Genomic DNA, 16,010 nt, shown 5'->3' on the forward strand with positions numbered 1-16,010 from the left:
TGAGACTAGGAAGTTTCGAGGGCCATGCAGAAAGTGCAGTTCTTATTGTAGGATGGTCTTATTACCAGAATTCGGGGTCTTTAGTATCCACAGCTTCTCTCTCATAAATTTGGAGTGCCACATGCATCTTCAGCAACTAAGAGTACCTTAACATCTTGCGTGTCGTTCTATGGCCAATAACTTGTGATCTCACAGCACCAAGAAAAGATGATGCAACTTTGCTGGAGCCAGTAGAGTTGAACTCATTTGTGTTGGTCATGAACTTGGCCCCAGGTCTGAAAGCTTAGGCAGCAGCAGCTCAGGATAACGTGTTTCCAGTAGAGTGCTCTGAGAGCAGGGATTACGCCTGTTGTATTGCATTAACGACACGGAAGAAAAGGCTTTGGGCAAGTTTCATTTCTCTTAAGATGCTAGCAACTGAGATTTCTTTACTTTGTCATGTTTTGAAGATGTTGTTAAGGAGGAAAAGACAAAAAGACCAGAATTAATTGCTAAACCTTGAGATACTTGCACAAAGAAACATAGTACTTGATATCATCATTATTTTTAAAACTAGTGCGGTTCCAGAATCTATGGTAAGGATGTTTGCATTGCATTTGTAAATGTTGTGCAGTGGATGCCTAAGTCTATAGGGAAGGGGCAGAAAAGTGTGTGGGGTATTTTGTGGTTGTTCTTTTTTTTTGTTTGTTTGGTTATTTGTTTGGGTTTTTTTAATTTGAAATAGTACTTGTGTGGCCTTTTTCCTTCTTACCTAGTAGTTTTACCAGGGAATTGTCTTCTGGAAGTTCTGTGGGTATAACTTCTGGCAGAAGCTTGATCTTTGCAGTGACTTTTTTCTACTCATTACAGGGCTTGGTTTTTTAGATTTTTCTTTTTCCAAGTGAGGTTATAGCCAATAGCACTTGCACATTGTAAAGAAAAATCTTAGATAACTTACTTCAAACCTCTACTTAAAGTGGAGTATTTCTTGAACTTCTGTTCCATCTCTTTGTATGTCCCTTTTCTTTTCATGTTTTCAGCTCTTGGTGAGCACTTAGTTAAAGCCCCAAAGGCTGGGGTAGCTGGCACTGTTCTGCTCACTTTCCCAGCTTTTCTGTGAAATCTCCTTTTTCTGTGAAAATGCATTGACAGAGTCTCCCTCATGTGACTTGATTTGCCGAGTGATACATGCTGTGAGTACCACTAAATGCCTTCATATCTGACTGTGCAAGAGCTTTTCAGTATTACTTATGCATATACAGCTGTTTGAAAAATTAAACATGTACAGGCATGTTGTTACGATCTGGCCTTGGAGCGATAAAGTTGTTTTGTGAGTTCAGTACAGAGTGATGGTCTTATGCGGGTTGAAAAATCTAATCTTTTCCCATTTTTCATCATGCTTTGTGTAACGAAAGTGTTCTGAATTAACTTCTCAAAGGAGCTGCTTTTGGGTGTTGCAGATTGGGACTTCCATTTACTCCTTGAAGTAATATGATTTTGGAGCAACGAGCCTGCTGACCTAAACAACTTAAGGGTCAGTCAAGGGTATTTTTCCTTTGTCAGCATGGTACAGTTAAGGATATGTGTCAATGAAGAGAGTCCCTGTGGATAACTGGGTTACTAGGATACAGCATAGGCTCTGTTTTAATTAGGCAGTTACTCTTGTCATCAGGCTCTCTGTCATTTCATTGCTTCTAGAGATTTTGTAGTGATAATGCAATTTAAGGGAAACAAATTATTTTGTTTTGAGGATGTAGCTTTTGCTAAAAGTACTTGTATGCATTGGGTCCAAAATATTACTCACTGATATGTCGTCTGCGTAAAAAAGAGGCTAATATAAATTTAATTGTTTTTTTCAAAAGCTTCCAGGATCTGCATTTTGGAGGACACTGCAGTGTTGAGCATAAACAGAAAGCTTCTCAGTAGTCATTTGGTTAGACGAAAACTGACACTGGCTTTTGAGAGACTAAAAATCAAGTTACTGTGCAGAGAGCAATTATATAAAATTAAAAAAAAAAAAAAACAAAACGGGGGAGGAAAGAAATCTTTTTCTTTTTAAAAATGTGACCTGGGTATCATGATGAGCAAATCTGATGAGAGTTTTTCTTAGAATTAACATTTGTAAGGCCAATTCAAGTTTGTGTGTATCCCTAACATATGGCTTCCCACATGATGATGTCATGTACAACTAAATGCCAAAAAAGTGTGAATGCTCCCAGCAAAAGCTACACTTTGAACTATGATTTGATTTGCAATTTTCTGTGTGTGTGCGTGCATGGCCAACCAGCCGGTCATGTTGGAGCACTGAGCTCTGCACGAAGCCATCACTTTCCTCAGCTGTGGGTGATGGTCTGTAGGAACACGTAGTGGCCATGGAGGGCTTCTCTATGGGAAACATCTTCCTTTCTTCCCCTGAGATGTTCAAAATTATGTGAATGGTCATGGCTAATTTGCTTTCTCACCTTTGCATTTGGGTATCTATATGTTCAGAGAAGTTCTGGAGAGGGACTGTCAGTTCGAAGCATCTTGGTGCTGTAAGAGCTTTATGCAGTTCCACAAATGAGGATTTCTGTATTGTTTGGGTTTGCAGGTGTTGTGTAGGCCTGACAAACTGTTCTGTGCATGGGTTTTGTTCCCAGCCCACTTGTTAGCAAAGCTGTAGTTTATTCAAAGGTAATAATACTGTTTGGGAAGTGGATCTTGCTGTGTGCATGTGTTTATGGAGTGAGTGGTGGAGTTGTTGGCTTTCTCCCCACCTGTATGCTCTCCTGCGCTAACTGCCTGATCTGGTGGTGTGCTGTTGGCTTTTAGGTTGCAAAAAGGTTCACTTGGGTTGCAAGGCTTTTTTCTCTCTTTCATGCAAAACAGAATGTGTTACAATGGTATTAAATAAAGAGAAGCTGTGGGTTGGTTTGGGTTTTTTTCTTTTAATCTACCGTTTACTGTAAACTACTTCAGGGTCCTGTTCTGCCTCAGCAGTGGGTATGTTAGGAAGATTCCTGGATGAGAACATAGATTGCAAGTTTTCTGATGAGGTGTTCTATTGACTTTGCAGTGGCAGTTGGGATCCCAGACTGCCTACAGTTCTTTAACATGATGGTTACCAGAAAAAGTGTCCAAAAGGAAGTTTTGAGGGTTTTTTTAATGTTGGATAGGAAGAAAATGTAAATGCTAGTGCCTGGTATTCTAGTTCATTGGTATTGGTTTTCAAATGTGATAGTTGATGAGGAGTGTCGTGATGTATTTTTTGACTCAGGTATGGTATGCAGTTAGACTAAACCTCTGTCTTTACAAAGTCTTCATCAACTCTGCTGGCAAGCAAGCAAGGGTTTATCTTTGCCCCTTCCCTTTGTGCTTTGGTGCGTCTCCTCTCCTTGTGCAGAGCTGGAAGCCTGTGCTCATTTGCTGTGCAGGAGGAGGAGTTTCTTGTATACTTGCACCTGGGCAGCAGCTGAGCCACATCTGTTTGCGTGTGGATGAAGAATGATTTCAAGATGTTCCTCTTCTTTCTTGACTGTATTGAAACATGAAGTGTGCAAAAGTGAGCGTGCACGTACATAGGCACTGACTTTGCAGGATTGCTATTAACACTCTTAATACAACTTTATTTGTTATGAAATCTTATCTTCAGCTGCAGTGCAAAAGAGTGCAGAGACTTGGCATCAATTTTTTATTTCTTTTTATTTTTTATTTCTCTTTCAGTCTTTCAGGTGGTACAAACAGGTTAATTAAAAATCATAAGTGCATGTGGTAAATTATGAGAAATATTCTTGATTTTTTACAATAAGAAAATGAATATCTTTGAGAAGCAGCTGTTAGGACTCCAGATGATTTGTGTCCCTTGCACAGCCTAAGCGTACGCTGCCCAAAGGGAGCGTTGGGCACGGGTGCAGCATGTGCTCCGGGGAACAGAACCATCCCAAAGCTGCCCAGGGCCCCACAGAGGAGCTGGGAGCTGAAGCTTTGGAAGGCAGGAACAGTGCAGGCTCCCATCCCCTCCTCTCCCTGGCTTTTGTGTGCCAGGGGTGATTACTGTCACTGTTCAATCCATGCTTAATGCCTCCCAGAGAAGAAAGCAGACAGCTTTTCAGCTGCACATGCTGCTGTAACTGGTATTTTCCTACAAGCCAGACACCTAAGAAATTTAGTTAGAGGCTTACACAAGAGAACGGTGTAAATTTTTTGCAATGACCTAATGCATACAAGCTCTTTGACGGAAGCTGAACTAACAGCTGTTATTGAACTAATGCTGTTAAATAAATTAGAAAGTTATCAAGTGTTAAGGAAGAGTTATGGTTTGGGTTTTTGGGTTTTTTTCAGATGCATTTGCATCTGTCATTCTCTCTACCCTTGGGTGGTCTCATCCTACTCTACATTCAGTTATTTCATTTTCTTACTTTCTGGTTCTCAAAGAAAAAGTTAAATTAAAAAAATGTTGTTAAAAGCTTCCCTTAAATGTGATGTGCTACTCTACCCCATAGTCAGGGAGCCATTTCAAGTGGTGTATATTCCTAATGAGTTCATAGCTTTAATTTTAATAATTTGGGAATTGTTGTTATCTAGTTAATAGGAATTTTCCCGTAATAGTTGACATGTATGTAGCATCGGTTGCCTCTCTACCTCTTTACCAAATGCCTCTGAAATAATGGGCAGCAATAAAAAAACAGTTTTTCTCCTTACCTAAAAAATAAAGGTACTAAAATTTAGTTTTGTAGATCATGTTAGTAGAGAGAAGATTTTTTTTTTTTAAGTCATGTATTTTTTGAACTGGCTTGCTGCTAGTCTGCTGGCACTTTCTGATGTTTGCAAACTTTATTAATTTCCTGAAAATAATAGAACAAAAATTACTAGTTCTTTTCTCAAGGTTTAATTTTATCACAAGTAAAGACTTCTCTGTATTTGTTGTTGTCATGCCTGTACCTATCATCTATAATTTAACATTTTTGTAATATAGGGAATTGCCTATATTTTAGTAATATCAATAGTTGTGATAGTGTACAATTGCCACGCTTTAATAGCAGAGTGCAGAAAAGTAATGCAACTTTTTCGAAGTCACATGAGAGATCAGTGGCAGAGGTGAGATTACATCTTGGATCCTGCATTTAAAAATACATGAAAGTATATTTATTATAAACGAAATATAAAACCATGAAAGCATATTAATATATGCATATATTATTACAAATATATATATTTGAAAAATCATAATTTTTTTACTTTAGAGTATGGAAGACATTACTTTCAGCACTGCAGCTACAGGAAGGATGAAGACTACATCCCTCTGATTTCTGGAAAAATGACTAGTCTAGTTCCTGGTTTATGAACACACATAGGTTCCTGGCAAGCTGACATGGTATGTTTTTGTCACCAAAGAAGTCTATAGACTGCAGCAGTCCTTTGCTGTAGTCATGGGAAAGTGCTGTGCTGATGTTATTGCACTTCCCGAATTCGCCCGAGTCTGCACCAGCGTTAACGGTGCGTGGCCATGCTTCTGTAAATACAGATTTGGCAGTTGAAGGGGTGGTTGTGTTCAGTGACAGATTTCATTACTTGTCAATGTCGTTCAAGCTCTTGGCAGTTTTGGGGGCAGCAGAAGCAGCAGAGAGTTCATCACCCCAAGCCCATCAGCACATTTCCTATGCTGTCACTCCTCCCGTGTCCGAACATCGCTGTGTGAGCCGAGGCATTGTACCGGTGCCATCTGTGCCTCCCTGCCATGAGTGCTCTCCTTTCCTCCCCTTTGCTGTAGCTTGGGATCGCGGCTCTGCTTCCTAAGCTATCTATTCTTTTCGTAATGTTATCAGCTTGGCAGAGTTTGGCTTGTCTGATTGTCATCCTGTCACCATTGCCTAGCTCAACGGCAGTACAGTTGCTGGTCGGTGAAACAGTCACCCAACAACAGCTGTGCAAACAAACAAGTCAGCATTGATATTCATCAATAGCTTTGTGCAGTCGTGGCATTGAGATACACCAGAACATGTGCAATCTGTCTGCTTTCTTTGTCCCGTGGTATAGCTAGATCGGCCACTCTGTGCTGATGCAGGCGCGATTGTCATGCCGTGGTGTGCCTTCACCTTCTTCCCTTTTTTCCTTTGCTTTTCCTTTTCTTTGTGGGCTGTCTGGCAGCTCCCGAGCACATCTGCCGCATGTCCCATCTGCTCACCATGAGAGGCGTGCACAATTCTGACAAGCAGTATTCAAGTAGTACACTGTTCTTCTGGGCATGACAGAAAACAATCATTGGTATTATTAATGGCATGTCACTAATGCTCCCTGCTTCTAAAACACTAAGCAAAGCAAGTAGCATAGAACATTGGCTTGCAAACTTGCTGGTGAGGTTTTTTTTCAAAACCTTGTATGTACAAGTTAATTTATCCCACTCCACTTATGTCAAGTAACAGTGCCCTTAGCTTGTCTTATAGCTTGTAACTTTTTCAAGCATGGTGTGTTTTCCTTAAAAAAAAACCAAAAAACCAAAACAAACATCTTTTTCAGAAGTTGTGTTCTTTCTTTCCTGGCATTAGTGGCAAGATTCATTGCCTTGTTAAGAGACACAGGTGTATGATAACATTGTTACTTGCTATTACTTTGTTTCTTCCAAGGAAAAAGTATTAGCAGACTGTCAAGAAAAACTTATTCTGAAGTCAAAATGATTATTCAGAATAATAAAGCCAGGATTGCCCTTGCCTTTTATGCAGGTCTGTTGGACAGCTTATGGTGGTGCAGATAACTCTTCAGAACATCCGTCTGTGACCTGTAGTCACTTCCAGCGGGATCTTGCTGTATTGACAGCTCCCCTGTCAAATTGAACAAAGATAAAGGGAATGTTCTCTGGGTGAAGGAAGATGATGATTCACAGCGCAGGCATGTATAGGCAGTGAAACTGTTTTGTTTGTGGAATCGCCTCTAGCTTTGGGTCAAGCATTTGTGTAGATATGTGATCAAAAGTGCAGTTAGTAATTAGTATGTATTCATCTTTGCCAGTCATATTAACTATCATGTGTAGCAATTCCAGATTTACCACACTTACTGTGTTGAAGCTAACGCAGCTGTCTTGTGTTACTGCCGCAGGGATTTACAACATGAAGCCGTGATGAACAAGGAATTTACCTGATAACACGTTTGCCTGCAATTTGGAATTCACTGTAAGCACGTGCTAAGTGTCCAAAGTGGGACCGAGGTGGACAGGATCTTATGGGGCTGGCTAAAAGGATTTGTGCATACCTATAGGGAGCGGAGTGATTCATTTTGGCAGTGTTTGTTTCATAGCCTTGTAAGTCTTTGCCTTTGGTAACTCACTGCTTACTCAGAATGTCACTGGAAGCCTAAGTCAAAGGAAGGAGCGAGGCTAGGGAGACTTTTAGCGAGGAGAAAACATTGAACAGCTTTTGGTCAAATGGGACTGGCCGAGGGTCCGTGTTTCAGTTCCGTACTTGCTAGAAACTGCTTTGTCTGTTACCTACGTTAACTGCTTGTGAAAGCTGTTATTCCATGGTGGCTGCACTGTGCTGCACTATGCCATGTTCAAACAGCTGGCCTCCATGGAAGAAGTCAACGATGGACTTGTGTGTTTGTCTTACATAGCTTTTACAAGAGTGTACCTGTTTTTTCTTTTCTTTATTTTTGCCCTGAGAGCATTGTAAGGCGGTATATTTTATCATCACACCACAACTAGGCATCATAAAGCTGGCAATGCCTACAGTGAGTTTCAGAAGGAAAAAAAAATGGATTGGGAGTACTTGAGAGAACAGTGTCTGCTGTGCTGCAAAACATTTTGCGTGGGAACTGTAAAATAAAGTATATAATCACAGTGCTCATATTTCATTAGGTGTGATTAGTGGTACAGTGTTATTAGCTCTGTGCATTAATTCTTGTAATTGTGATTTTCAGATCAGCAACTTGATCTAGTTGATATGTCAGCACTTGAAAAGTTATGTCAAGGAATTTAGCAAACAGACCAGAGACGAGGGGATGATTACAGCAGTTTATCACCTTTCGAAAGTGGTGTTAGACTGACAGTGCGTAACAGATAGGTGAGCTGTTCCTGCAAGATCTGCTACAGGTTACTGAGTTCAAGGCATCCTCTAAAGGGTTACAAATGTAGTTACAGTTGAGCAGTGTACTGTATCACTCTCTGGCACTTTATACTGTGTATGCTCATTTTTATTTTAAACTGATCCCTGGTGGTTTAACTGGATGGGATTCCTGCCCCCCTCCCAGCCCTCTTAATGTGCGTTATCGGTAGGTTCCAGCAGCACTGCATGGACGCTCCCGTATGAAAACAGGATGATCAGGTGGGATAGATAATTTAAGGATGAAACCTTTGTGTGTATCCTTGAAAAATATCCTGCGGCAATTTTCTGTGATTTCCTTTAATATTCAGCTCGGAAGGCTACTAATCCAGTCTTGACATTTCAGAAAAGCACTCAAGCAATAATCAACCTTTTCTCTGCAAAACACATCCATGGTTGGTAAAGCTTTATATACAAATCTTTTCTGTAACCCAAGAACGCTCTTGTGAGAGAGGAGGAATTATAGGCAAGTTATGCAAATGATATTCATATATGACTTTTGCAGGTGTTTTGTTAAAATATCTGGTGAATTCTTAGCTTTTTCTCCTTTGTGTTTGAACCCGGCTATTACTACTTGAATTCTGCAAACTGGAACAGTGAAAGTTTTATTACAGGTGGCCCATAAACAGCGTACTCCTACAGCCGGTTGTGAATAAAGATGGCAATTGTGTAGTGAAGCAATTTGTCACTGACTGCTAAAAGGCCAGAAGTTAAATGACTGGCTGACAATGTAAGTGTAACTACTGGACATGTTACTTGGCAAATTCTTGCAGTTGATATCGGGTCCACATTTGCCTTACATAAAGAGAACCCCTCTTCATCTCTCATAAGCATCACTCATTTCTGATATGAGAGGGAAGATCTGGTCCTTGAAACAGAACAGATCTGCAAGTGAACCTAATATTATGAAATAATAAAACCGGAGGAAATGAAGTGATGCTAAAGGAAAGCAGAAGACCTAAAGTTATGCAAAATTTTTCCCTACCTTGTTCCTTATTACCCTTTTTGGTTTGTTTGCTTTGTGATACCATGAGCTGCCATACACTATAGCCTTCCATAGGTAAGGGGGAGCCACTTTCTGTCCTTTCGTGGGGCTCACTGGAGTGCTGCTGTAGAGAGATGAGTAGGTACAGAGTGAGAGCAGCTCATGTTGTCTGGTTCATTTCCAGGGAATGGAGTTTCACTGGGAATCTTACTATTTGAGCTGACTCACTTATGGAGGCTTTTCACGTACTGAGAGGTTTTGTGTCAGCCCTTGAATTCTGGGCAGTTGTCTCCAGAAATACTGTGCATGAGGTTTGCTCTCTGTGATCTTGCTATTTGTGCTAATCTGGTGGGTTTTGGGTTTTGTTTTTCTCTCTCCCTCTTTATTTAGATGAGAGATCCTTGGAGCAGCAAAATTTTTCCTTTTTCTCAATGGACTCAAAGGTGCACCAAAGCGTATCAGGCAGCAGGACACAAATGGCCTTAGCAAAAAGTACTTTGGAGTCCCAAGAAAGTAATTTCCTTCAAACGGTTTTATCATCAGTTACCACTCCCTTTGATATGACTTTATTTAACCAAGAAGAAATGGTCAGGATTTCAGAAGGGAGAAGTACACCATTGGTAGATGTCTCTGTAACAAGCAATGAGGCATTCTTAGGTGATGATGAATTTATTAGCTCCTTTCCAAAGGCACAGTGGACTCCTCCACTGAAGTCTTTTGCAGTTTTAACAGATCATCACTCAGTTAATGCAGTAGAGCCACCAAGAGAAACGTTAGAAACTGTGTTGCTAACACCTTCATTATCAGTCCTTTTATCACCATATGATATCTCAAAAACAGCGCGGCAGAAGACTCTGTTGAGTGCTGTCCCTGAACGCAGTAACACTCTTACAGAATCGAAGCCTTTTATACCAGATAGTGAAATGCTAACAGCAAGCAGAGAGTTGCCATTGTACCCTCCAAATACCGCTATTTATTTCACTTCCATTCCTTCAGAGGCGGGAGTTGCGGTGCAGGAAAACATAAATGCAAGTTTAACAGCTCTGCCTTTTGGGGCTGCTTCAGAAGGGTCTCCTCTTCATCTCAAGTTGCTGGATAAAAATAGCCCTGTGACCCCAGATGCCACAACACAAAGTGCAGACCCATATGGTGACGTTTACACTGATGTGAGTAGCAGGGCAGCAGAAACTCTCAATCTAAGAACCTACTCCACTCCAAGCATTCCCTGGGCTGCGCCAGCTTCAGCAGCTGGTGCTGAGCCTGCTTTGTTTCCTGTTAGTCTTCCAGTCACGTCTTTCCCACTTCACTCTGCTTCCATTTCCACAGAGTCTAATATGGTTCTTAATGCCAGCCTGTTTACACATGAATTGTCCAGAACAGCACCAAATTTGCCTGCCGGTTCAGAAATACCAAGTCAATCAGAGCTTGTCAATGAGCTCATGAGTCCAGTGCCTTTCACGAGATCATACAGTTCTTGCCTGTATTGTGACTCAGTTTCACTTCTGCCAGAAGCAGGCTTTTCCCCAGAACATGACGTGGGCTCAGGAGATTATGTTGAAACTTTATCCATCAAAGCCTCTGAAGTACAAGGCATAACTCCATTTACAACTATAATTACGGACGGGTATGAATTAGAGGAACCTACACCTGAGACTTTTGATACTTCTTTTCCGTCGAGACCAGTTGTTTCATTTTCTTCACGATTCGCAGAAATGCCTGATTCAAGTGTGTTTTTAAGCACAACGGACGCTGTCCTGAACACTAAAACATCTATAAAAATTTCCCCTTCCTACCATCAGATCCCTGGAGGAACATTACTGAACATCTCTGCTGCCCTGTTTTCCCTTCCTGTTCTGGAAACGGTTTTGTTGACACCAAGCACTCATGCAGAACTCCCTGATGCCACCATTCTGTTTGACTCTACCTTCATCCCGAGTGAGCCAGTGGCATCATTTGCAGTCATTCATACGACTTTGCTGGAGTCACCAGAATTAATGCCATCAGAATCTGTGGTTTTGCTTGACAAGACATCTACAAGGGAAGAACTGTCTTTAAATATTTCAGATTTTCCATCCAATCTTTTATCAACACCTTTTTTTATTGAACCTAGCTACTTGTCTTTATCATTGGCCATGCTAAATTCTTACTCTGTCATGCAAAGTGATTCATCAACACTCTTACCTCAGACCTTGTTGACTGGGACATCAGTACTTTCTGAGGATGTTTCCAGCTGGGAGTTAGCTACCACTCTCAGCTCTGCTACTGATGCCGAGATTTCTCAGTTCCCTCTCGGACAAACATCATACTTTTATTCAAATGCATCCTCTGTTCCAGGTGCACATGTTCCTGAAACAATACTGTCATCACATTTTCACTCTGAGTCATCTGTGTTTCTGGAAGCACCCTCAGTATTGCCAGTGGGCTCTGAAGTTGTGTTTACCTCAGCTGTTACAGGAGCTACCTCTCAGTTGGAGCCCTCACTCTCAGCCTCTCACTCCGTGGTTCCTACCCTGGTGCTGCCCACTTCCGACACCCAGTCTGTTACCAGCAGCATCTTGCTCAATGAAACTAATCTGATCTCTTTGTTTACTACCTTTCCAACAACTCCTGTCTTAGATGTATCTTCACCTCTGCTCTCAACTGCTCCAGCTTCCGATGAGGATATTGGTGCTACAGTTAACCCCACGCTGCTTTTCACATCTCGCAGCGAGGGCAGTGCCCACACAGCCCTTCCTCCAGCAGACCCTGACAACCTGACGTCACGTGTCGACACCAGCAGCACAATGCCCTTTCCTACAGCATCTCCATCTGTGACCACGTTGTTTGCTCCCACGCAATTCCCTCCGACTTCTAGCCCTCACACTGGATACGAAGTTCCAGCAGGAAGCAGTGCAACTGCTGGTACTGATGCATCGGCTGCTCCCACCACTGTCCCCATGACCACTGCCACCACGGGCAGCCGTGGCATGACTGCTGCAGGCAGCCTGGAGACATTCTCTTCCACCCCTCTGGCGACCACTACTCCATCTGAATCTACGGTTGTAACCTCTGCTGTGACCACTACCAGGCAACCCTATGTCTGCGACATTACGGTTCCTGATGCTTACTTAGTCACTGCAGGTAAGATACTCCTAACATATTTATTTTGTTTTGCAGAAGCCACTGTAATGTGAACCCCTAGCTAAATTGCAGGTGTCGAATTGGCTAAGCGAACCTTTCAAAAAAGTACAGTGTAAATTTAGACAAACAGCTGTAAAAGCATTGATTTATCATTTAGTCTTGAAAATAATAGAATTCCCTCGAACAAAGTCCGTTGTGATAGCGAGTTACATACACGTTACACTGCACAGAGAATGAAATTGTCTTCTAAAATTGCTGATGCGTATATACAAGTATACTGAATTAGAGGCTGCTTTATCATTTCATGGCTTGTAAATGAATGTTACTGTCATGGTACTGTTCTGCCAAGCTATTAAATGTTCTGACTGAGTAAGTTTCTCCTTTCAGTTGTTGCTGCTGTTTGTAAAAAAAACCTGCATGTGAGGTAATGTTGTAATATGAAAGAGGAGAGTTGGTTTAAAAAATGTTTCTGTTTTGTTACCATTTTTATAATTTTACCCTACTAGTTTATGTTTATAATTTACCTCCTCCCATACTTACTTTAATTGGATTTGGTGTGTTTGTAACCAGAAAAAGTGACCTTAGTTTGTTTCAAAATTAATTGTCTCAGCATCTGTGTTTGCTTTTTTTGGTGTTTTCCTACCTCTTCCTAGCTTGTTAACAAAACAATACCAGCGAACTAATCCAGGGCAGCTGCAGAAGTGCTGCATGTTCTCTGGTAAGCTACACGTTTTGCCCTTAAGATTTACTTGTAATGTGTAAAGCAGAATGAGCATAATCTCATCCTCCAGCTATGAAGGTGAGCTGGCTATGCTGGTGATAAGGAACATTATTTTTTTTAACCTGTAATTTAAGTAGTTTTGTAGGCAAGAAACTCATGGAAAGTAAATGCAGGATGATAACACAACACTTTTCAGTTGTTTCCTTGACCATAGTCACAGTCTCAAGTGTGACTGTAACAGACACGACATCTGTAGGGATGTGGGGTTTTTAAAGCAGTTTCTGACTCGGTGAATATCCCTTTCAGTAATCAATGTCATGTTTGTTTACTTTTTATTAAGAGAAAAGTAGATGCATATTTTCTGTGGCTTTTTTCTGACCTCATCTGCATTCCACACATTGCCTACAAAACCTTAACTGCGTTATGACAGCAGGCTCGTTGTGCACAGGTCAGACTGAATGTGCTGCGACTTTCAGATCCAATTTGAATGCCTCAGTGGCTCTTTAGAAGATTCTTTTACTGGAATGCTAAAGACATTAGATATAAAAAAACAAAACGAGAGAGAAAATAAACCTGGAGTTCCTTGAACTCTATGTACAGTCACTTTTTAGGGTACAGTCACACCTTTACCTGTTTCTTGTCTATCGTCTTATCTGTTTGATGCAATTGATCTCATTGCCTGCTTTTCCATGCATTTCACAATTGAAAATGCAGCTTTGAATCAAAGCCCAAGAGATGAAGCTAAAATGTATTTACTGACTGACATTAATTTCCAGTGCTGGCCCGAAGAGCTGTTCTACAAAATGTCAGTGAATCCATCAGAGAAGTGCTTAGAGTTCAGTTCAGGCGATCAGTAGAGCTAGAGGTAAGTGGTATGAAGTGTGTACAAGTAGTCTTTGGTCAATATAATACAATAGTGGGTTTAGTTCACAGGCTTAAACAGTGATTTAAAAACAACCCATGTGGTACTATATCAGAGAGAGGTTAATTCTAACTTAAATGTTAGTCATGTTTTTTTTTTCTTTTTAACATGAATATGACATCAGCTTTTTTACTTTTAGAATGTCATAATTTTCTAGGACAGACCTTTCACGGTTTTGCCAGGGGTGAGCAAGCAGTGCTCAGCCTCTACTGCTCACCTCCTTTGGCTAGTGAATTGAAACTGAACTGAACTGAAAAGCTTTCACCCTTTGAAATACCTGTTAAAAAGTTTTGTTTCTTCTGCTAGCATCTTAAAACAAAACCTTCTGCACAGCCTTGTGCTATTTTATGTTGTGAGGCCACCAACACTTTCAGGGGAAGTGGTGGAATCCCAAATGCAGGAGTTGGCAGATGAAAAAGGCAGGGAAAAAAAAACAGGTGTGCAATGGTAAGATGTTATTTTTAAGTCTTCAAATAGGTGTGACTCCTGTCCTTCCGCCACTCACAGGGCTGGGAATTGTGGCGCTTTTGGTTTTGGTTGATTTTGTTGTGTTGGGTTTTTTTTTTAAAGCTTTGTCTGCTTTGATGTTCAAGTAATCATCTTTGAATGTATTTCAGTGTTGTTTCCTAACCTCAAAGTGAGTGTCTGGTTGAGATGAGGTTTAAAGGCTCAATTCCCCACCTCTGAAAGGAAGAGACTGTAGAGGTAGTTTGGGGGTACCTTTGTTGTGTAATCAGATATTTCAACACTGGGGACAAAATGAAATGTTTTAATGGAATTACTGGTGTAGGTGCAAGTTCAGCTGCACTTGCAGCTTTTCATGTTGGCATTCATCCAGTTGTGATAGCCCAGCACCACATTATCTTACTTTTTTGAGTCTGTGATCTCATTTTCATTATGAAGTTTACTCAAGTAGCAGTTTGAATTTTGAACATAACTTGAGTTTCTCCATGCACAGTGGTGCCTCTAACTTCTGCTTGCCGATCTGTGCAGGGAAACAGTATTTTGACAGCTCCTTCCATAATCACTGCACTCAGTAATTAAACAACTCCTGTCTGATGTTTGAGAATATACCTCGCTACTATCCAGTCAAGATAGGAGTGTTAGGAATTTCTGCCAAACTTCAGCCACAGTGAACTGCTGCTATAAATTATGTTTAGTTATATTTGAATATATTTGAATATATATTTGAAAGTTGGAGCCAAAATTTTATATCTTGCTTCTTTATATTTTTGCGCTTTAAATTCCTTCCTTTCATGCCCACTATTGCCTTATAAAGCTCTCAATAGGTTATTTTGGCACTAAAGCTGCTCAGAAGCAACTGTGTTTTTATAAATAATGCAGTAAGTCCAGCTTAATTCTTTATAAATTCTTCTTTATGAAAAGGAGAAAACATTTCTGTGGAATCAGTTATGCTTATTTTATGCTAGAATGTTACTATCATATGTGTTCCCTTTGTGATGCCTTGGGTATGGGTTTTGCTCTAAAAATAATCACTAGCAAATGTCTTCACCTCTAATGGTGAAGTACTAACAAAACTTATTTTAAATAAAGAGTTGTCTATAGTATTAGCATGTTTAATGGTGATGTAATGCAAAATTTTAAACAAAATTAATCTATATTGCTAAACTTAATTAATCAAACAGCCCTGACTTGTTAGTCGACAGTACCCAGGAACTGTGTGTACATTTGCAAGTTATGGTAAAGCAGTGCACTTCTCTAATCTGCTTTTTTACTGTCTCTTATTACAGCTCACAGATGTTATTCCCTTGCTGTGATGTAATGCACAGTAAATCAGGAGACAGTCTTGTTAACTTTAACTTGGTAGTAATGTATGCTTTAAAAATAACATCCATGGCAACAATGGATATAACTGCTGCTCACTTTAAGTACAAACCAAACTTAACACTGAAAGAATTAAAATATTTTTTCCCAACTTTTTCAGTTGAAACTTTGGTCTCTGTTTCTTTATTATTTCAAACATTCTGAGTTGTTGAAGTGGGGAAAAAAAAAAAAGGACACAGGCATGAATCCTGCCTGATGAAAAAAACTTTTGTCGTTTTTTTCCTAACAAAAGTCCTTACAGCAAAGTGAGAATAACCTACAGTTTTACCGTTCTTTCCAGCTGGTCTCCATGTATTGCATCTGCAAAAGAATAAGACCTTATTGTTTGAGTAAGAGCAATTTTTGTCAACTTTCTCTAATGTAAAC

At 40.4% G+C, this 16,010-nt stretch overlaps 1 protein-coding gene across 4 annotated transcripts in view; it reads left to right on the forward strand.

Moving 5' to 3' along the window:
* KIAA1549 (KIAA1549 ortholog) overlaps window positions 1-16,010 on the forward strand; it is a 156,753-nt gene that overhangs the window by 65,958 nt on the left and 74,785 nt on the right. For all 4 annotated transcript variants that reach the window (XM_075755195.1, XM_075755202.1, XM_075755185.1 and 1 more), the window contains exons 2-3: window positions 9,427-12,156; window positions 13,654-13,742. In XM_075755195.1, coding sequence (XP_075611310.1) covers window positions 9,427-12,156; window positions 13,654-13,742 — 2,819 coding nt within the window. The remainder of the gene's footprint in view (window positions 1-9,426; window positions 12,157-13,653; window positions 13,743-16,010) is intronic.

This window comes from Balearica regulorum, chromosome 1 (genome assembly GCF_011004875.1).
Source record: "Balearica regulorum gibbericeps isolate bBalReg1 chromosome 1, bBalReg1.pri, whole genome shotgun sequence".
NCBI lineage: Eukaryota > Metazoa > Chordata > Aves > Gruiformes > Gruidae > Balearica > Balearica regulorum.